General features: G+C 45.5%; 1 protein-coding gene across 1 annotated transcript; it reads right to left on the reverse strand.

Moving 5' to 3' along the window:
- Positions 1 to 9,518: 9,518 nt before the first annotated feature.
- Positions 9,519 to 21,228, reverse strand: dph3 (diphthamide biosynthesis 3). Its single transcript, XM_048532443.2, has 3 exons — positions 20,982 to 21,228; positions 12,618 to 12,692; positions 9,519 to 11,115 (listed from the first exon to the last, which is right to left on the reverse strand). The coding sequence occupies exons 1-3, from the start codon at positions 21,087 to 21,089 to the stop codon at positions 11,047 to 11,049; spliced, it is 252 nt and encodes an 83-aa protein (XP_048388400.1). The 5' UTR covers positions 21,090 to 21,228; the 3' UTR covers positions 9,519 to 11,046.
- Between the last annotated feature and the right edge of the window lie 1,811 nt (positions 21,229 to 23,039).

Here is a 23,039-nt window from a genome sequence, read left to right on the forward strand (position 1 = left end):
AATTCACAAGCAATGCTAACCTGTCATTTTTGATATTGATAAACCTGTTTTTGGGGTGCAGTGGTATTGTCCCTATCCCTGGACTGGAAGGCTGGGGTTCAAGTCCTACCTGCTCCAGAGGTGTGTAGCAATATCTCTGAACAGGTTGATTAGAATAATAGGCTAAATTTTAAAATAAAACTGCTGTGTTTGACAGATTAATATTCCGCATGCACAGGATATGAAAGCATCAGAAATAAGTTATCTTTGTAATGACATGGTTTTCAAATAATAGTGGCTTTAAAAGGGGACGATCTCAGCTGAGCAACTCAAATGACAATGCAAGCCATCTGTGGAATCCATAATTTTAGCTCAACTTTGTCAAAAGCCATTGATAAGCAGTGCACATGATTACTAATTAACTACAAACTGTGAGAATCGGTTTAAAACTAGATTATGGGCAAACAAACTGAAAAATTAAAAACAACAGGTACTGGTTATGGGAGCTATTCAGTGGTGAGGAGGGGGAAATACTTAATGCAGTGGCCCCAGGGCTGTCTTTAGACCCTGCTGTTTCTAATTTACATCAGGTTACTTGGATTCTGAAACTTGATGCATATTGCTTAAATTTGCTGATGATACTAAATTGGGAGAGGCAGTAGTATCAAAGAAGGTCATCCAGAAATTAAAGAATGTTCCAATCAAAATATGTGAATGACATAAACAATGGCAGATAAAATTTAATGCAGATATTTGTGAAGTGTTGCACATAGGAAGGATAAATGATCAAGATGCATACTTTGTCAATGTGTTGAAAGCCAAGAATCAAGTGGAAAGAAACCTCAAGATTACTAGCCAATGAAAAGCAGCAAACAACAAAGCCAATGAAATGTCAAATGTAGCCAAAACAGAAGATCACAAGCCAGAGAAAATCCTGATCATATTACGGTACTCAGTTCAAACTGCACTTTGGCTGCTATGTACAAGAAAAACATACTTAGTAGTCATTCAGTTATTGGGCCCTTCAAAGCACTTTTCAACTTTTGAAGTATGGTACCAATGTGGGAAACATCAGTGTTTTTTCTGGTTGTCGAGAAACAGGGGAGATATTCAGCACTGGTGTAGGCATAGAGCCTTAAGCATACCCCCAGCTAACTGGAGCCTAAGTTATGAAGCTTGGATTTTCAGCCTAGAAATTAGGTGTCTGCAAATTCTCCTGAGGGATACATAATCTTGTGGTGCTAAATACTACACAAAACTAAACCAGAACAGTATGACAAAGAGAACACAGTTCAAACTACTTTCTGAAGGGGCCAGGCCCGAAACGTCAGTCTTCTTGCTCCTCTGATGCTGCTTGGCCTGCTGTGTTCGTCCAGCTCTACACCTTGTTATCTCAGATTCTCCAGCATCTGCAGTTCCTACTATCTCTTTCAAACTACTATTGTAAAAGGTCATACTGATACCAGAAAGTTACTCAGACAGAGAATGATTAATACTTTGAGAGGCCATCTGTGTGAAATACTGAAATAAACATCCTAACTACTATTTAAAAAAACAATTAGGTGTAACAAGGGATGAGTATAGAAGCTGAAAATCTGAAACAGAAACTGTTACAATTTTCAAAGAGGCTTCTATTTAAAACAAAAAAAATTGAATTTCCAGTTAAGAGCTGGTGATGAATTTCACGTTTCAAAATGTTTACCTCAACAAACCAAAAGTGCAATTCACCAAACACAAGTTCTGTTGACAACGTATACTTTAAAATGACATGACAGAATCTTCCCCAGTTTTCCTTTTAACACAACCAAGGGAATCTGCTTCATATATCTACCTTCAGTGTCTCCTAAACGTTTAGGTAATTTTCCTGGGCTCTATCCAGAGTAATTCTTAGATCCTAAAATGTGAGGCTGGATGAACACAGCAGGCCAAGCAGCATCTCAGGAGCACAAAAGCTGACGTTTCAGGCCTAGACCCTTCAGCAGAGAGGGGGATGGGGAGAGGGTACTGGAATAGATAGGGAGAGAGGGGGAGGCGGACCGAAGATGGAGAGTAAAGAAGATAAGTGGAGAGAGTATAGGTGGGGAGGTAGGGAGGGGATAGGTCAGTCCAGGGAAGATGGACAGGTCAAGGAGGTGGGATGAGGTTAGTAGGTAGATGGGGGTGCGGCTTGGGGTGGGAGGAAGGGATGGGTGAGAGGAAGAACCAGTTAGGGAGGCAGAGACAGGTTGGACTGGTTTTGGGATGCAGTGGGTGGGGGGGAAGAGCTGGGCTGGTTGTGTGGTGCAGTGGGGGGAGGGGACGAACTGGGCTGCTTTAGGGATGCAGTAGGGGAAGGGGAGATTTTGAAACTGGTGAAGTCCACATTGATACCATTAGGCTGCAGGGTTCCCAGGCGGAATATGAGTTGCTGTTCCTGCAACCTTCGGGTGGCATCATTGTGGCAGTGCAGGAGGCCCATGATGGACATGTCATCTAGAGAATGGGAGGGGGAGTGGAAATGGTTTACGACTGGGAGGTGCAGTTGTTTGTTGCGAACTGAGCGGAGGTGTTCTGCAAAGTGGTCTCCAAGCCTCCACTTGGTTTCCCCAATGTAGAGGAAGCCACACCGGGTACAGTGGATGCAGTATACCACATTGGCAGATGTGCAGGTGAACCTCTGCTTAATGTGGAATGTCATCTTGGGGCCTGGGATAGGGGTGAGGGAGGAGGTGTGGGGGCAAGTGTAGCATTTCCTGCGGTTGCAGGGGAAGGTGCCGGGTGTGGTGGGGTTGGAGGGCAATGTGGAGCGAACAAGGGAGTCACCGAGAGAGTGGTCTCTCCGGAAAGCAGACAGGGGTAGGGATGGAAAAATGTCTTGGGTGGTGGGGTCGGATTGTAAATGGCGAAAGTGTCAGAGGATGATGCGCTGTATCCGGAGGTTGGTAGGGTGGTGTGTGAGAACGAGGGGGATCCTCTTAGGGCGGTTGTGGCGGGGGCAGGGTGTGAGGGATGTGTTGCGGGAAATACGGGAGACGTGATCAAGTGCGTTCTTGATCACTGTGGGGGGAAAGTTGCGGTCCTTGAAGAACTTGGACATCTGGGATGTGCGGGAGTGGAATGTCTTATCGTGGGAGCAGATGCGGCGGAGGCGGAGGCGGAGGAATTGAGAATAGGGAATGGAATTTTTGCAGGAGGGTGGGTGGGAGGAGGTGTATTCTAGGTAGCTCTGGGAGTCGGTGGGCTTGAAATGGACATCAGTTACAAGCTGGTTGCCTGAGATGGAGACTGAGAGGTCCAGGAAGGTGAGGGATGTGCTGGAGATGGCCCAGGTGAACTGAAGGTTGGGGTGGAAGGTGTTGGTGAAGTGGATGAACTGTTCGAGCTCCTCTGGGGAGCAAGAGGCGGCGCCGATACAGTCATCAGTGTACCGTAGGAAGAGGTGGGATATGGGGCCTGTGTAGGTGCGGAAGAGGGACTGTTCCACGTAACCTACAAAGAGGCAGGCATAGCTGGGGCCCATGCGGGTGCCCATGGCCACCCCCTTAGTCTGTAGGAAGTGGGAGGAGTCAAAAGAGAAGTTGTTGAGTGTGAGGACGAGTTCAGCTAGGCGGATGAGAGTGTCGGTGGAGGGGGACTGGTCGGGCCTGCGGAAGAAACGGAAAGCCTTAAGGCCATCTGCATGCGGAATGCAGGTGTATTGGGACTGGACGTCCATGGTGAATATGAGGTGTTGGGGGCCAGGGAATTGGAAGTCCTGGAGGAGGTGGAGGGCGTGGGTGGTGTCATGGACGTAGGTGGGGAGTTCCTGGACCAAAGGGGAGAAAATGGAATCTAGATAGGTGGAGATGAGTTCGGTGGGGCAGGAGCAGGCTGAGACGATGGGTCGACCAGGGCAGGCAGGTTTGTGGATTTTGGGAAGGAGATAGAAACGGGCCGTGCGGGGTTGGGGAACAATGAGTTTGGAGGCTGTGGGTGGGAGGTCCCCTGAGGTGATGAGGTCGTGAATGGTGTTGGAGATGATGGTTTGGTGCTCGGGTGTGGGGTCATGATCGAGGGGGCGGTAGGAGGTGGTGTCGGAGAGTTGGCGTCTGGCCTCGGCGATGTAGAGGTCAGTGCGCCATACTACCACTGCGCCACCCTTGTCTGCGGGTTTGATGGTGAGGTTGGGGTTGGAGCGGAGGGAGCGGAGGGCTGCCCGTTCTGCGGGGGAGAGGTTGGAGTGGGTGAGAGGGGTGGAGAGGTTGAGGCGGTTAATGTCTCGACGGTAGTTGGAGATGAAGAGGTCGAGGGAGGGTAGGAGGCCTGGGGGTGGTGTCCAGGAGGAGGACTTGTGTTGGAAGCGGGTGAAGGGGTCAGTGGAAGGAGGGTTAGGTTCCCGGTTGAAGAAGTAGGCATGGAGGCGAAGACGGCAGAAAAACTGCTCTATGTCCAACCGTGACTGGTATTCGTTGATGTGTGGTTGTAGGGGGACAAAGGTGAGCCCCTTACTAAGGACTGACCGTTCGTCCTCAGTCAGTGGGAGGTCTGGGGGGATGGTGAAGATGCGGCAGGGCTCAGTGTGGCTGTCTTCTCTGGGGTTGCTGGCTGTGGAGGTTGTGGGCGGAGCGATGAGGTCGTCGGCCATGGGCGGGGTTCCGTCGGCAGTTGGAGTATCGGGGTGGGCGGCAGGAGCTGCGGTGAGGGTGGTGTGTGAGGTGTTGTACCTGGAAGTGGAGGTGGTGACTGCAGCAGCGGTTCCAGAAGTTCTGTGGCCGGTGGAGGCGGATGTGACGTCATCCATAGGGTCTCGGGCCGTGTCCTCATGGTCAATGGTGGCGGGTGCATGGTGGGGGAGGGGCAGGGACAGAGTCGGGATTTGGGAGGCGCAGGAATCCTCTTGTGGGTGGCAGGGGCCAGTGAGTTGGTTGTACTTACGATTTTTGGTGTCCAGTAAAGCTGAGTGAAACTGGGTATTTAGTCTGTGGATCCTGCGGAGGATGAAAAACAGCAGAGGTCCTTTGCAGGTCTGGGAGAGGGAAGGCTCTGAGCTGGGGCAGGCTGGATTGCAGTGTGTGGAGGTGCCAGCTCATATTCGGCCTGGGAACCCTGCAGCCTAATGGTATCAATGTGGACTTCACCAGTTTCAAAATCTCCTCTTCCCCTACTGCATCCCTAAACCAGCCCAGTTCGTCCCCTCCCCCCACTGCACCACACAACCAGCCCAGCTCTTCCCCCCCACCCACTGCATCCCAAAACCAGTCCAACCTGTCTCTGCCTCCCTAACTGGTTCTTCCTCTCACCCATCCCTTCCTCCCACCCCAAGCCGCACCCCCATCTACCTACTAACCTCATCCCACCTCCTTGGCCTGTCCGTCTTCCCTGGACTGACCTATCCCCTCCCTACCTCCCCACCTATACTCTCTCCACCTATCTTCTTTACTCTCCATCTTCGGTCCACCTCCCCCTCTCTCCCTATCTATTCCAGTTCCCTCTCCCCATCCCCCTCTCTGATGAAGGGTCTAGGCCCGAAACGTCAGCTTTTGTGCTCCTGAGATGCTGCTTGGCCTGCTGTGTTCATCCAGCCTCACATTTTATTATCTTGGAATTCTCCAGCATCTGCAGTTCCCATTATCTCTAATTCTTAGATCCCAAGGGTTTTCTTCTACTTGCCCCCCCCTCCCCGCCTCTCAGCCTCGTAACTTTTAACCTTTACAGACAGGGACTGTTTTTCTGGAGATTGTCACTCTAGCGCAAGCTAGGTGACTCTTGCAGACTAGTTTCAATTTTTTAAAAAATCTGAGTATGAACTCCCACTTGCATTCCTGCTGTTAAACAGACTTCAGGCCTTTAGCTGCTTCCTCTTTCCTAGTTCCTAGCAGCTCACCAATATCCACGAGTTTCAGGGATATCATAGAAAACCTTCTCCACTCGCAGGATACCTCTATTGCACTCGAGATCCACAGGTAGAAATACTGATTAACTATCCTTGAGAACCCAACTCTCTTTGTTCTTGGAAGTAAATGAGCAGTTTAAAAAAAATGTTTACATGCCCACATTCTCAATCTCTTCCTGGAATTCAGGGGTTAATCAGTCTAGCCACCGGATACACAAATGTTGCTGCCAATTCAAGTATGAACATCATGTGTCCTCTTTCCAGCAATTCAAGGTTAGTCAAGATTCAGAGAAGGTTGTATCTGATTTCATTTTATTTTTTCTGCAGCGATAACAAGGAAAGTTGATGAAGGTAGTGCATGTAGGCTGTGTGAATTTTATCGGGGCAAATAACAACAGCCCACATTGCAGACAGGACAGTAAATTGAAAGCACATGGAATCTAGAGGAAAGTTCTGAATTGCGACCAAAAATCAGCTCAATGGCAGCAAGGTTTATGACTGACAGGTGTGACTGGAAGGCAGGTCTCAGTGCTGTGCCCTGCACTGTTTGTGAATAAACCTGCCACACATCCTCACGCATTTTATATTCTTTCCTCAAGTTTAATGCCTTTCCCAATTTCTTTAGTTAGCCACAGATGGTTGGACATCCCATTAGAATTTTTTAATGGCAGAAATATACTGAGTATTCTGAAATATCCCATTAAACGTCTACTGTCTCTCTATTAATCTATCTCCAGCCTACAGTGCTAGTTCATTTCAGCTAGCTCAGCTTTCCAGCCACATAATTGACCATATTAATGTTTATATCAATCTCTGATATCTCAATCTTCTTCCTTTTAAACTTGATGGTTGTAACTACCTGGGGGCACCTGAACTGAGATTGTTAACTAATTCTTTCACATTAAACAGTACCAAGTTTAATATATGCTCTCTAGTCAGTTCCAAAGTGTAATGCTGTAGGATACTTTACTAAAACTATTCTATGAGCTCCCCATCCATGGCAGTATGGCCAACGTATTCCCCCCACCCCAGCCCCCACTTTGTACCTGTCACCCATGATTATTCCATTTCTTTGTCACAAACACCTAATATTTCTTTGTGACAAAGAAATCCATGAGTCTCATATTTGTTACAAGATAGTGATATTGAGGAGGCATTAGTTAAGATGACAATTTACAGTGGAGAAAAGCAATGTGTTTACTGACATTCCAGCATAATCCAGGAATAGTAAGCTACTTTGCCAGTTAAGTTGGATCTGATACTTCTTTATGCTACTCAATTCCTTCTCAGAAGGCAATCCTGCCATTGTTATCATTTGGTTTGGCTACAAAATTAAATATTTCCCACAAAACCCACATGCAGTCACTTGAACCCACGTTTAACGTAAGCATTAAAAATTTACAATGGTGCTCAATTCCTCACAAAGAACTTAAGTGAAAATCAACAGCCGGGTCAAAACAAGCTTAAGTCTTCACTGGAACTCTCCACTATCATAATGACAACTGCGTCAAGTGTTTGGCAAGAATAGTTACAGTCACAGGACCACAACAGCATTTGGAAATACAGTTTTAATTACCATAGGAGAAATCAGCAAGTCTGTCCATGATCCTAACATTCACATTAAAATTTCCAAAGCAATTAATTTACCTTGTTAGTAATGTGTGCCCAACCAGTCACTACTTTATCATGGAAAAGGGAAACATTTATGATCACAGTTCTAAAATATTACTTTAGACACTTAGATGCATGCATTTACATAAAAACAATTTGGGAGTCTCATTTGGACTGGAAACCAAAGTCTGTTAAAGCTAAGTGGCATAACAGCCCCTTCAGGTAGCTTTCTCTGTTTGTAACAGGATTATAGAACAATTCAATGGAAAAGACTGCAGTAAGTAGACACAGTTGGCCACACTAATAACCAGTCATTACTGTAATAAAAACACCTGTAACATTACATCCCAACACCAGTTATTCATTAGTGATCTATGTTCAGTTGTTGCGGCAAATAATCAACACCCCCCTCGCTGCACCATAGTTCATTTTTGAAACATATTACTTTTTTTGGTGCAAGAACTCTTACCTGTTAGGTTGAAACAGGAGCACAGAATTCAAGATTATATAGAATATCTTAAATCTGAGAACCATAACTTCAACTGTTATAGACTGGATTGACAGATTATATGGGAATGGAGAATTGAAGCTAGACAGAGTTTCAGCTGATGCAGGAATATTCACACATCACAGAAAAGAGAAGTGCGTAAGTGCGGAGTCATGAAAAGAATGAAACAGATTTCTTTTTTGAATAAAACCTTCCATGTCCTCCTGCATCCAGAGGATTTGACTGGGTGATGACAAACTTGATTGTTAATTGCTGATTGAACACTGTCAGCCCTGCTAATTAGTAGTTTGCCTCAGTCAAGTTTCACACCAGGACACAGATTTCAAGCTTGTGAAATTACTGAAAGAGTGCTTCAAAAGAAATAAACCAACACCAGATGTTCCAAAGCATGTTACGATCAACAAAGTACTTTTATAGGTGCAGTCACGATTATAATGTAGGAAATACGGCAGCCAGTTTGAGCTCAGCAGACTTGCAAAATCATAGATGTGATAAAGACAAAGATAGTTTGTTTTTATGTTAGTGAGTGACTGCAGATAAATATTGTACGGAAGGCCTAACTCCCTTATTCCTCTTCTTAATAGTACCATGAGGTCTTCTACATTAACCTTAGCAAGGAGGGGGAGCCTCAATTTAGTATCACGTTCAAAAGACAGTATCTCCCACAGTGTGATCAGTGTGTCCCCACTGTCTTAAAATTTATCCCTCAACTAATATGCTGACTCCTTAGTGAAACTCTGTATATCAACCCGGATTTTTGCACTCAAGCCCTGGGAACATTGCAGAAGTACCACATTTTGGATGATGTTAAACCGAAGCACTGTCGAGTGAATGCAAATACAGCAGTGACAATGGCCAGTTATTTTTAAAATGATGTTGATTGAGAAATAAATGTTGGGATACTGGGGATAATACCAACAGATCTTTAACACCTATCTGATATGGCTAAGAGTGTCTCGGTCTAGCCTGCATTTACCATCAATGTACTCTACATATAATTTGAGTGGGCAGCATGGCAAGCAGACAAGAGGGCGGTGAGCAATGGGGCACAACAAGATACTTGATTCCAACTTCTGATTCCAGTGCAGTCCAGGCATATCTTGATGCTGTCAGTGGTATGGACATGCTATAGCAGGAGGTAGTGTTTTTACATTACAACAGTGAATATACTTAAAGTATTTCATTGGCTGTTCAAAAGTAAGTGATTGGAGAGTAAAAACAAAGCACTGAACAAACTTGGCAGGTCTGGCAGTATGAGAGAAAATGTTTGAGTCTATTGCAACTCTTCCTCAGAGCTCTTTTTGATTGGAAAACCTCAAAATGAAGTGCTAAATAAATACTCATCCTTCTTTCTGTGTGTACGGATCATTCTACTAGAGTCACAATAAAGCCTTAATATACCAAACTGGGATTGTTGAGCCAACTCATGGACAGTGTTACAGAGCTGAATACTCCGAACACAAAGGAACCTGACAGCAGCGCTATACATTTTTCTGTATATTGTGACCATTGACTTTGATAAGCACTACTTTAGGCCACAAACAAAAAAAAACTCAAGATACAGATACATAAGAGCAGAACTGTTTTAATAAAATATTGTATTACAAACCAAAAAGTTAAGAAAAATTACAAGCATGAACAAAAACTGAAAAGTCAGTGATTCAAAACCGTCTGTCCTTTTTTTCACCTCAGCAATTTAACCTGAATATTGCTAAAAGAAAAAAGACATTTTGTCAAAGCTTTTCAGCTTGCACCAGTACCGATACAACAATACCAATTTCAAAGGGAGCACCAGCTTACATGAGTATAAGATGCTGATTGATTTTCAATGATTGACCATTCCTTTTGAAATTTGGTATTATTGTGCTCCTGAAGAACACAAGATAAAAAGTTTCAATGTCTATTTTATGTACTTTAACAATTCCCAATTAGATAACATGTAAATTTCATTTACCAAAATGATTAAATTAGAAAAACTGTAAAGATAGCTCCCGTTTAAAATCTATTTGCAGTAGTCCCCTGTATACAGTCTGTCAGACCAGTAAGCTACCTCAAAGTGTGCAAAGAATCGACTTCCAAAAAGTCTTTATAATTTACTGTGGACTCCAGGAGGTCAGGAACCCAGAAAACAAATGAAGCATCAGTGAATACAGGTTGTATTGAATTCTAACCATGCTAAAGAACTACTTGAACTTTCGGCATTGTCAATTTAGGATTCTATTATTTTTGTGGAAGGCAGTTTGCATATATCAAACGTTACTCAACAATTATAAGCCTGTAATTATTACAGGATCATTCAATAAATTATGTTCTCCCTCAATGTTGCATATTTTGCACTTTTAGAACACTGAACAAAATACATTGCACAAATCCACATCAAGACTCTCAAAACTATAAGTCAAAATCAATTCTCCCAACCTGATCAGAGGATCAGAAACCTTAGTACAAGGAAGTTAACTACATTCTAATTTCCAATTGTAAACAAATAGCCATGGAAAGTTTGCTCAGCAAGAGCATTTCAAACCCAAACAATGACGACCAGAAAAAGGAAAATGATATCTACCATCTCTGATTTTCTGAGAGAATCCCAAATTTTCTCATTCTTTACCAGCATAACAGGAGTGTTGGGTGAATGCCCAAAACAACTTCTTGGAACCATACAACAAATGAGTTAACGAAAACAAGAAAAATAAAGCTGCAAACACACAGCAGGTTAGGAAATATCTTTGAAGAAAAAGTGTTTATATTTTGGTTTGAGATTACCTTGTACCAGAACTGAAACATTAACTCAGTCTCCACACATCTCCTGACCTGTTGAGTAGTTCTGCTACACTCTGGTTTCCAAATATCTGTAGTTTTTTTTGAACTTCTGAATAAGTGATGGTTTGTTTATTTTATTTTATTGGTTTTGGCCTTCTTTTTGCATATTTAACTGAATGAATCAGTATTTGGGGAGAGTAGCTCACATTAGGTAAACTACAACTCCAAACACAGTTGTAGTAACTGCATTTCACTTCCACGTACATGTTGATTCATTAGATGTTTGTCCTTAGTAGAAGATGCCTCATGTATTCATCAGAAGAGTGCGTCACAGCAATCAGCATTTCATTTTTTCTAATTTATCCGTAGTCACCATTTCCACTATTTCTCCAGACATGAACTGATCCTGTAACAAAATGCACCAAGATTTCAGATAAATCATAAATGTACAATATTTCCTACAAACTTCTTGAATTAGCAAGACTGCTTTTTGCAGTTTTCATGAACAAATTGACAAATCACTGAAAATCTGTAAAGCACTGGTTAAAATACCCTCAATCCAATTAAAAATGGAACTGATTCAAGATCAGCCAGCAGAACTGTCAAAATACTACATTAAGTCAATCATATGAGAAGATAACTTTCATTTGAGGAAGTGAAAACCTAGAAGCCCATTCCTTCCTCTGATGGAAAACTGACTCGACCAGTTAATAACATAAGTACAATTAAAGAGAAAATACCCAGGAATTCCACCCCCCCGCCCCCAGGTAAATACTGAAAACCACGTTGAATCAGAAAATCCTCCTCACGTCACCATGATGTCAAGATGTTGGATAAACAAAAAAAATGTGAAAGCCAGTGGTACCCAAGAAATAGTGCCAATTTGGGTGCAAAATTAACTTAGTAATGTTTTAAGGTGCTTTCTCAGCATGAATGCCATTACCAGTGGAGATTTTCAGGGTTCAATACTTGGTCCCACACTTTTTGTAATTTGGGTGACTTGTACTCAAATGGTACAAAAATTAGTGGTGCAGTTGAAGGCGAGGAGGAAAGCTTTAGATTACAGGAACATATGTATGGTTTGTTAAGTTGGGGGCAAAAAGCTGAAAATGAAATTTTATCTGATGGACTGTGAAATATTGTATTTAGGAAAGTGCATGGTAAGAAAATATTGAGCAGTATGGAGGAAGAGAAGGATCTGAGAATGCGTTCACAGACGGCAGCATACTGCACGCTTACTTTTAATAGCTGAGACATTATATGGGGCGGCATGGTGGATCAGTGGTTAGCACTGCAGCCTCACGGACCCAGTTTGATTCCAGCCTCGGGGGACTGTCTGTGTGGAGTTTGCACATTCTCCCCACGTCTGCGTGGGTTTCCTCCAGGTGCTCCGGTTTCCTCCCACAGTCCAAAAGATGTGCAGGCAAGGTGGATTGGCCATGCTAAATTGCCCGTAGTGTTCAGGGGTGTGTGGGTTATAAAGGGGATGGGTCTGGGTGGGATGCTCCAAGGGGTGGCGTGGACTTGTTGGGCTGAAGGGCCTGTTTCCACACCATAGGGAATCTAATCTAATAAAAAAAGGGAGATGTTTTTCTGGAAATGTACACAATACTAACTAGTTAGGCCATAGCTTGAATACTGCTTTCAGGATAGAGATTTATTTTATTTTTGGCCAGCGCAAACCTGAAGAGCCAAATGCCCTTTTTTAAAAAATACTGTATGTCCACAGAAAATAAATATGGAGAATGTTATAAACAAATCTATGATGAGGATATATATGAAATCAATAGTACCACTAATAATGATTGATTACTGAATCAGTAATTTTTGGATTGGGGAAACTTCACAATACCAAATATCACATTAAAAGGCAAGAGACAGTTTTGCACATTATTCAAGTAAACTTACTTTATCATAAATTACTTTGATTATCAAAGAACAACTTGGGCAAGTTGCAACTTCTTCACCATTTTCCAGGTCTTCCTGTAAGATAATCATAGAAAGTTATTTGTAGTCCTTGCAAGTTTTCCCCCAACCCCAAATGTACTGGCTCGGCCACTATGGTTTCACAGGCAATAAAGTGCAGACCATTCCTTGATGACCTTTGCTCATTTAAGATTATGTGCTTGAGAGCAAAGAAACAACTGTGGCAGACAAGATTGATCCATCCTTGTCCACTAGTGACTACTTATCAATGTAAAGTGATTCAGACAAATTTCTAAAACATTTTTTCTTCCTCAGGTATCTCCTCACTTCACAATTATGGCTCTTATCACAAAGACACGTCAGTTTAATTCAACTGCTCCATCATCTTACCCTGCCTCATTCTTCCTTTAAAATTCGAATATATCACCCATCAACAGTGACTCTGGTAAAATATGGACAGAAAGCTTCCTGATTAGAACGTGCCATCTTCCATCTTGATCTGTAAATCAGTGTTCCCTCACTCTGAACATCACTTGGAGGAAGTACTGAGTGGCAAGGGAGCAGAATGTACTCTAGCTCAGCGGCTTCAATGTCCATCAGCCAGAGTGGCTCAGCACACCACTGATGATTGGGCTTAACGGTTTCTAAAGGAAATAGCTGCTAGACTAAGTCTACAACAACTGTGGAGTGAAGCAACAAGGCGGAAAACATAACCGACCACATCCTCACAAATAGCCAGAGACTTTTTCCTAGGGTGGAGATACCTATTACGAGGGGGCATAGTTTTAAAGTGAGTGGAGGTAGATACAGGGGAGACATCAGAGTCAAGCTCTTTACTCAGAGTGTGGATTGCATTGCTGGAGAGGGTAGTGGAGTCAGCCTCATTAGGGGCATTTAAGCAGCTAATAGAAAGGCATATGGATCATAGTACAAGGTAGGGGTGGAGGTTAGATAGATCTTAGGTTTAGGGTAAAAGTTCGGCACAACATCGTGGGCCAAAGGGCTGTACTGTGTTGTACAGTTCGACGTTCCAAATATCCTAACCACAGTTGCATCTGCCCACTACAGAACCAATAAGAACGGCCACCGCACAGTATTTATGGAGGTGAAATCCTGACTTAAAGTTAAGGGTGTCCTCCACTGTTGTGTAGCATAATCACCATCCTAAATAGAAATCAAACTCTGAACAGATCTGGTTACAAGAATGGGCATGCATGATGCTGTAGGCCTTCAGCAGCAGCTAAGTTGTCTCGAACACAATATGTAACCTCACAGCCTGACATATTCCCCTCGGTCATTACCAGAAGCCAAGGAATCAGTCCTAGTTCAATGGACAGTACAGCAGGGTTTGGAAGAAGTTACACCAGGCACATGTAAAACAAAAATAAAAACAAAGACAGAAATTGATGGAGAAACTCAGCAGGTCTTGCAGCATCTGTGGAAAGGAAGCAGAGTTAATGCTTTGAGCCTAGAGATCCTTCTTCAGGACAGTTCTGAAGTACCAGAGATTTGTTTTAGTTTCAGATCTCCAGCATTCACAGTTCTTGGTTTTAAGTGTGTGCGCACTGAAAATTTCCATTCGTCTAGCCAAGCTGTTTCAGTACATTTACAACACAGGCATCTATTCAGTAATGTGAAAAAAAAGCCCTGGATGTCCTGTGCACCAAAGGCAGGGCAAATCCAACCCAGCCAATTACTAACCCATATACTTAACCTTGGTCAAATCAATAAATTGACAAGGTGATCCACACACCAGCCAAACAGCACTAGCTTAGCAAAAACCTGCTCACTGAAACTGAGTTTGGGTTCTGCCAGGGCCACTAAACTCCTGACTTCATTACAGACTTGGTTCAAACGTAGACAAGCAAGTTAATTCCAGAGGTGAAGCAAGCTTCACAGCTCTTAACATCAGGCTGCAAGTGGCCAAGCATTGGGGTCAAGGAAAAGTAGCAAAACTAGGGTCAATACAAATTAGGGAAAACTCTGCTGGTTGGAATCATAGCCAACACAAAGGAAAATAGCGGTGATTGTTTGAGGTCAGTTATCTCAGCACCAGGACACCTCCGTAGGTGTTTTTCAGGGTACAGTCCTAGGCCCAACCATCTTTAGCTGCTCCATCGATGCAGGTTTCCTCCATAATAAGGTCGGAAGTGGGGATGTTTGCCGATTATTGCACAAGGTTCAGCACCATTCCTGACTCTTCAGATACTGAACCAGTCCATGTCCAACTGCAGGAAGACCTGGATTTTATTAAACTTGGGATGATTCATATCCCCCTACAGTATGGAAACAGGCCCTTTGGCTCAACAAGTCCACACTGACCGTCAGAGCACACCTGCAGCAATTGGACTGCAGCAGTTCAAACATGCAACTCACTGCCACATTTTCAATAGCAATTAAGGATAGACAACAAATGCTGGCCAATCCAGCATCACCCATATTCCCTGGATGAATAAAATCAATTTGATTCCTAATGCTGAACCAAAAAAACCTTTCATTTGAGCAAAACATCACAACTTAATCAACTATAAGTGTATACCCTCTATCATGACTAATTGTTTCAATCTTGGTAACACTTCCTATCTCTAACTTGAGTGGGTCCATCTGATGCTGAAATCCTCACTTGCAAGCTCAACTATTCTAATCACAAAGAATGCTGAGAAACTCAAGCAGCTCTGGCAGCAGTTGTGGAAAGTCAAACAATTAACAGATAATTCTTCTTCAGAACTGACCTTCAACTGCACAGTCCTGAACAGTCATTCCAGACTCAAAAGGTTAATTTTATTTCTGTCTCCACAGATGTTGCAAGATGTGATAAGTTCTCTCCAGAATTCTCGGAGTTTGTTTCAGCTGTCCAGTATTCAGTGCGTTGCCTTCGTTCAACTATTCCGACACTGTCTGGCGTACTGACTTCTACCTTGCAGACGCTGAGCGCTAGATCTCAGATACCTTCTCCTACCTTCCCCAGACCATGACACATCAGGCCATTGTATCCACTATGGTTACGATTTCAACCAGTAATCTCCCCCCACATCCGTTTCCAAAATAATAGTCCCCCAACCCAGCACAGCTCATTTCTAGCTCCTGCCAAAAATCCATAAACAGGACTGTCTAGATAGACCCATTATTTCAGCCTGCTCATGCCCCACAGAACTCATCTCTTCCTACCTTGACTCAGTCTTCCCCCCAGCCCCCACTATGGTCCAATCCCTACCCACAAACATCCATGATTCATCTGATGCCTATACCGGTTTCAAAGCTTCCAGTTTACTGGCTCCAGCCACCTGCTCTTTACCATGGATGTGCAAATGCTTTACACATCCATTCACCACCAGGAGGGTCTTAGGGCTCTCTGCTTCTTCCTGGGGCAAAGATCTGAACCATCACCACCCTCCTCCAGTTGGTCAAGCTTGTCCTCACTCTCAACAACTTCTCTTTCAACTCTTCTCACCTTTTTCAGATAAGAGGGGTTACCATGGGTACCCACATGGGCCCTAGTCATGCCTGTCTCTTCATGGGGTCCGTGGAACATTCCTTGTTCCAGTCCTATTCCAGCCCCCACCCACAACCCTTTCTCCGATTCATTGGTGCTGCTTTCCTCTCTCGTCTGGAATTGGAAAACTTCAGTTTCACCTCCAAATTCCACCCTGTCTTCACTTTCACCTGGTCTATCTCTGACTCCTCCCTTCCTTTCCTCAACATTTCTGGGGATAGACTGGCCACTAATATCCATTACAAACCCACTGACTCCCACAGCTACCTGGACTATACATCCTCACACCCCACTTCATGTAAAGACTCCATCCCATTCCCTCAGTTCCTCCATCTCCGTTGCATACGTTCAAATGAAGACAACTTCAACATGGGAGCCTCTGAAATGTCCACCTTTTTCCTCAACCAAGGATTCTTCAACTCTACTGTCGACAGGGTCCTCAACTGGGTCCGATCTATCTCCCACACTTCCGCCCTCACCCCTTCTCTTCCCTCCCACAACAGCAATAGGGTTCCCCACATCCCCACCTACGATCCCAACAGCATCCACATCCAGAAGATCACCAGATGCAATTTCCTCCACCTCCAGCAAGATGCCACCACCAGACACATATTCCCCTCCCCTCCCTTGTCCACCTTCCACAAGGACTGTTCCCTCTGGGACACCCTGGTCCACACTTCCATCACCCCCCAACACCTCCCCAGTAACAGGTGAAGGTGCAACACCTGCCCATTTACCTCCTCCCTCTCCAGAATCCAAGGGCCCAAACATACTGTTCAGGTGAAGCAACACTTCACCTGCACTTCTAAGAATCTAGTCTACTGCATTCGCTGCTCACAATGTGGTCTCCTCTATATTGGGGAAACAGTGTAGACTTGGCAACTGCTTCGCAGAACATCTACGTTCTGTTCGCAATAAAGTCCCTGAACTATCTGTTGCCTGCCACATCAATGCACCACCCTGCTCCCTGGCCAACATCTCCATCTCTGGCTTACTATACTGTTCCAGTGAAGCCCAACACAAGCTGGAGGAACACCTCTTTTTCCACTTGGGGACCCTACAGCACTCCAGACTCAATACTGAGTTCAATAATTTTACAGCCTAAACTCTCTCATGTCCCAGCCCCCCACCCCATAACATGTTATTACACACCCCTGTTGTTAGTCACTAATATTAACAACTATTCACCCTCCCAGCCTGACTGTTAGCAACTCCTTTGTCCAACTGTTTTTCACTCTCTTTGGGATCTACCCAATCATTTACTCCCTGTGCCACCCACCTCCCTATTTTCTGCCTATAAACTGACATTTTCCCAGCCATCATCAGTTCTAGGGAAGGGTTGCCGGACCCTGAAACGTTAACGCCGATTTCTCCTCCACAGATGCTGGCAGACCTGCTGAGCTTTTCCGCAACTTGGTTTTTGTCCTGATTTACAGCATCCGCAGTTCTTTCAGTTTTTATTCCAACACTCTTCTGACTCTCCATTAACACCGTAATATCCAGAGAAAGAAGCAAAAAGTTTATCATGTACCCAATAAGGCAGTTTATAATAACAGCGATAATGGGAACTGCAGATGCTGGAGAATTCCAAGATAATAAAATGTGAGGCTGGATGAACACAGCAGGCCAAGCAGCATCTCAAAAGCTGACGTTTCGGGCCTAGACCCTTCATCAGAGAGGGGGATGGGGAGAGGGAACTGGAATAAATAGGGAGAGAGGGGGAGGCGGACCAAAGATGGAGAGTAAAGAAGACAGGTGGGGAGAGTATAGGTGGGGAGGGGATAGGTCAGTCCAGGGAAGACGGACAGGCCAAGGAGGTGGGATGAGGTTAGTAGGTAGATGGGGGTGCGGCTTGGGGTGGGAGGAAGGGACGGGTGAGAGGGAGAACCGGTTAGGGAGGCAGAGACAGGTTGGACTGGTTTTGGGATGTGGTTGGTGGGTGGGTGGGTGGGTGGGTGGGTGGGTGGGGGGGAAGAGAGCTGGGCTGGTTGTTTGGTGCAGTGGGGGGGGGGGGGGGGAGACGAACTGGGCTGGTTTAGGGATGCAGTTGGGGAAGGGGAGATTTTGAAACTGGTGAAGTCCACATTGATACCATTAGGCTGCAGGGTTCCCAGGCGGAATATGAGTTGCTGTTCCTGCAACCTTCGGGAGGCATCATTGTGGCACTGCAGGAGGCCCATGATGGACATGTCATCTAAAGAATGGGAGGGGGAGTGGAAATGGTTTGTACTGGGAGGTGCAGTTGTTTGTTGCGAACTGAGCGGAGGTGTTCTGCAAAGCGGTCTCCAAGCCTCCGCTTGGTTTCCCCAATGTAGAGGAAGCCACACCGGGTACAGTGGATGCAGTATACCACATTGGCGGATGTGCAGGTGAACCTCTGCTTAATGTGGAATGTCATCTTGGGGCCTGGGATAGGGGTGAGGGAGGTGGTGTGGGGGCAAGTGTAGCACTTCCTGCGGTTGTAGCGGAAGGTGCCGGGTGTGGTGGGGTTGGAGGGCAGCGTGGAGCGAACAAGGGAGTCACGGAGAGAGTGGTCTCTCCGGAAAGCAGACAGGGGTGGAGATGGAAAAATGTCTTGGGTGGTGGGGTCGGATTGTAAATGGCGAAAGTGTCGGAGGATGATGCATTGTATCTGGAGGTTGGTAGGGTGGTGTGTGAGAACGAGGGAGATCGTCTTTGGGCGGTTGTGGCGGGGGCGGGGTGTGAGGGACGTGTTGCGGGAAATACAGGAGACGCGGTCAAGGGCGTTCTCGATCACTGTGGGGGGAAAGTTGCGGTCCTTGAAGAACTTGGACATCTGGGATGTGCGGGAGTGGAATGTCTTATCGTGGGAGCAGATGCGGCGGAGGCGGAGGAATTGGGAATAGGGGATGGAATTTTTGCAGGAGGGTGGGTGGGAGGAGGTGTATTCTAGGTAGCTGTGCGAGTCGGTGGGCTCGAAATGGACATAAGTTACAAGCTGGTTGCCTGAGATGGAGACTGAGAGGTCCAGGAAGGTGAGGGATGTCCCACTTCCTACAGACTAAGGGGGTGGCCATGGGCACCCGCATGGGCCCCAGCTATGCCTGCCTCTTTGTAGGTTACGTGGAACAGTCCCTCTTCCGCACCTACACAGGCCCCAAACCCCACCTCTTCCTCCGGTACATTGATGACTGTATCGGCGCCGCCTCTTGCTCCCCAGAGGAGCTCGAATAGTTCATCCACTTCACCAACACCTTCCACCCCAACCTTCAGTTCACCTGGGCCATCTCCAGCACATCCCTCACCTTCCTGGACCTCTCAGTCTCCATCTCAGGCAACCAGCTTGTAACTGATGTCCATTTCGAGCCCACCGACTCCCACAGCTACCTAGAATACACCTCCTCCCACCCAACCTCCTGCAAAAATTCCATCCCCTATTCCCAATTCCTCCGCCTCCGCCGCATCTGCTCCCACGATAAGACATTCCACTCCCGCACATCCCAGATGTCCAAGTTCTTCAAGGACCGCAACTTTCCCCCCACAGTGATCGAGAACGCCCTTGACCGCGTCTCCTGTATTTCCCGCAACACGTCCCTCACACCCCGCCCCTGCCACAACCGCCCAAAGACGATCCCCCTCGTTCTCACACACCACCCTACCAACCTCCAGATACAACGCATCATCCTCCGACACTTCCGCCATTTACAATCCGACCCCACCACCCAAGACATTTTTCCATCCCCACCCGTCTGCTTTCCGGAGAGACCACTCTCTCCGTGACTCCCTAGTTCGCTCCACACTGCCCTCCAACCCCACCACACCCAGCACTTTCCCCTGCAACCGCAGGAAATGCTACACTTGCCCCCACACCTCCTCCCTCACCCCTATCCCAGGCCCCAAGATGACATTCCACATTAAGCAGAGGTTCACCTGCACATCCGCCAATGTGGTATATTGCATCCACTGTACCCGGCGTGGCTTCCTCTACATTGGGGAAACCAAGCGGAGGCTTGGAGACCGCTTTACAGAACACCTCCGCTCAGTTCGCAACAAACAACTGCACCTCCCAGTCGCAAACCATTTCCACTCCCCCTCCCATTCTTTAGATGACATGTCCATCATGGGCCTCCTGCACTGCCACAATGATGCCACCCGAAGGTTGCAGGAACAGCAACTCATATTCCGCCTGGGAACCCTGCAGCCTAATGGTATCAATGTGGACTTCACCAGTTTCAAAATCTCCCCTTCCCCAACTGCACCACACAACCAGCCCAGCTCTTCCCCCCCACCCACTGCATCCCAAAACCAGTCCAACCTGTCTCCGCCTCCCTAACCAGTTCTTCCTCTCACCCATCCCTTCCTCCCACCCCAAGCTGCACCCCCAGCTACCTACTAACCTCATCCCACCTGCTTGACCTGTCCGTCTTCCCTGGACTGACCTATCCCCTCCCTACCTCCCCACTTATACTCTCTCCACCTATCTTCTTTTCTCTCTATCTTCCGTCCGCCTCCCCCTCTCTCCCTATTTATTTCAGAACCCGCTCCCCATCCCCCTCTCTGATGAAGGGTCTAGGCCCGAAACGTAAGCTTTTGTGCTCCTGAGATGCTGCTTGGCCTGCTGTGTTCATCCAGCCTCACATTTTATTATCTTATAATAACAGCATTTACCCAAGTGAGACTATAACCAAATAAATCACCTCTGACTGAGGAATACAGCGAAACTCTTCACTTATAATTACTCACTCATTGACGTGCCTTTTAGAGGCGATCTCACGTTAGAAGATTAAATCACTCCCATTAATTAAACCTTATTTATTTCTGTTGAGTCGCTTACAGCCGTGATACTAATGAGAGTGAGTTACAGTCGGCAGAAACCGCTCCGCCGCTCCCACCTTGCTAATGACGAATTTGTCGCCACACGGACACGGATAATAATAACTCTCCGTCTCTTCATCGTACTCGAAATCCTCGATTTCCACCTCATCGTGAAACACGGACATGATGAAGGGTCACTGAGACTTCAGTCGCCCTCACCAGCCTGAGGCCTCCAGCCTTCTCGCCGGGACCAGGCCTCTCTCAACTCCACGCTTACCCCAGTCGTTTCTGCGCCTGCGCCCTTCTCAAACTGAATACCGCCCAGAACGCTCCTGCGCCTGTCACAAACTGCGTCCCGCCTTGAATGCGCCTGCGCTGCGCTCCTATACCAAGATCAATCCGCCACTTTTGAGCATGCACAAATATTGTCCGCCTGCCGGGCGGGGGCGCTCACGGCCTTTCCAGCATTTTGCCCGATTCTCAGATTTTTAACATGTCGTAACTTGGTGTTGTATCTGACGCATATCGAGCCAATGAGCAGTTATGGATAAATTCACTTATCTCAGTGCGATACGCGCAAATATTTATCATTGCAAATATTTGGCAGGTTTTGAAAATCAAGCCTGGAATGAAGAGGAGCCAGTCTCCGGAACTGCAAGTCTTGCCTAGCCTGCCTCAATGCATGTGACACCTGGACATCAACAACATTCCAACAGACTCAACTACTTTCACTACAGGCTCAAAATGATTAGGTTTGAAGAATTCATAATCGAAGTTTGAACTATATACACCTCGATAATGAGATAACAAGGTGTAGAGCTGGATAAACACAGCAGGCCAAACAGCAGCAGAGGAGCAGGAAGGCTGACCTTTTGGGCCTAGACACTTCATCAGAAATCTCAGATTCTCCAGCATCTGCAGTTCCTACTATCTCTACACCTCAATACTGTTTTTTTTTACCAAAGAAGAATCAGTGACTAGAATAATCTTCCGGAAATATTGATCTCCATGCCTTCTAAGGACTCACTTAAGGGAAATTTGTTCCTCTTATTTTAATTCATTTGATGATCACCTGTCCTTGTTGGCCACCTCCTTCAAAATTCCCTTGTGAGAAGCTACCAACAAAACATTTACAGAAGACGATCTGATGGGTCAAGATGAGATACTCATCTGAGCTGGCAAACAATACATCAACACTATGTTAAGACAACTAAAACTGATTTTGGTGAAATGTTCTATACAGAGCTTCAGCCTTGAGTGCAGTTTCATGATGGTCAAAAAATGCTATAATAGTAAAGATTTAACTAAGCAGTTTTGAGTTTTGTTCTTGAGATATGGGAGGTGCTCACCAGGATCACTGCATCATCCACAACAAAGTAAAAACAATGCAACCTCCTTGGAAAGTAAGTACGCCTTAAAAGTGGAGCAAAGACACAAGGTTGGAAAATCATTCCAAACCCAGTCATCTGTGTTATTCTGCTGTATTTGTAGCAGAAACATCTGGTTCAGGTCCGCTAACCACATATGTACAACCCTACCAAAACTATCTGATGAGCAAGATCAGACAAAGATTTGACATGAAGCAACACAAGGAAAGATTTGGGCAGATATTTAGAAGTTCATTTAAAAGAGAGAGAATCATAGAATAGAATCCCTACAATGTAGATTGAGGCCATTTGGCAAATTGAGTCTACACCAACCCTCTGAAGAAAATCCCACTTAGACCGATACCCTATCCCTGAAATCCTGCATTTATTATAGCTAAACCACCTAACCTGCAAATCCCTAGATATATAGAACAGTTTAGCATGGTAAACCCATCTAACCTGCACAGCTTTTTACAGATAGGCGCCCATCAATGATGTTCTTGTCTGTACACGTCACAGGCACATAACAACTCAGATATTGTTACACTAAATGAGGTGCAACTTTGTTAAATTACTAAACAATAATACATATTCACAAAGACATTGCCTGCTTAGCAGCCTTGTGAGCAACGGTCCAGATATCTGAGCATGACTCTGGAGTGTTTGACTGCAACACCCTAATGACAGCAGCAATGACATCCTTTTTAAACTGTTTCTTTGCGCCTCTTCTTGTTTTGGCTGTGTTCATGTAATGTAAAATATGTTTTA

Source organism: Stegostoma tigrinum, chromosome 6 (genome assembly GCF_030684315.1).
Source record: "Stegostoma tigrinum isolate sSteTig4 chromosome 6, sSteTig4.hap1, whole genome shotgun sequence".
In the NCBI taxonomy this organism is placed as follows: Eukaryota; Metazoa; Chordata; class Chondrichthyes; order Orectolobiformes; family Stegostomatidae; genus Stegostoma; species Stegostoma tigrinum.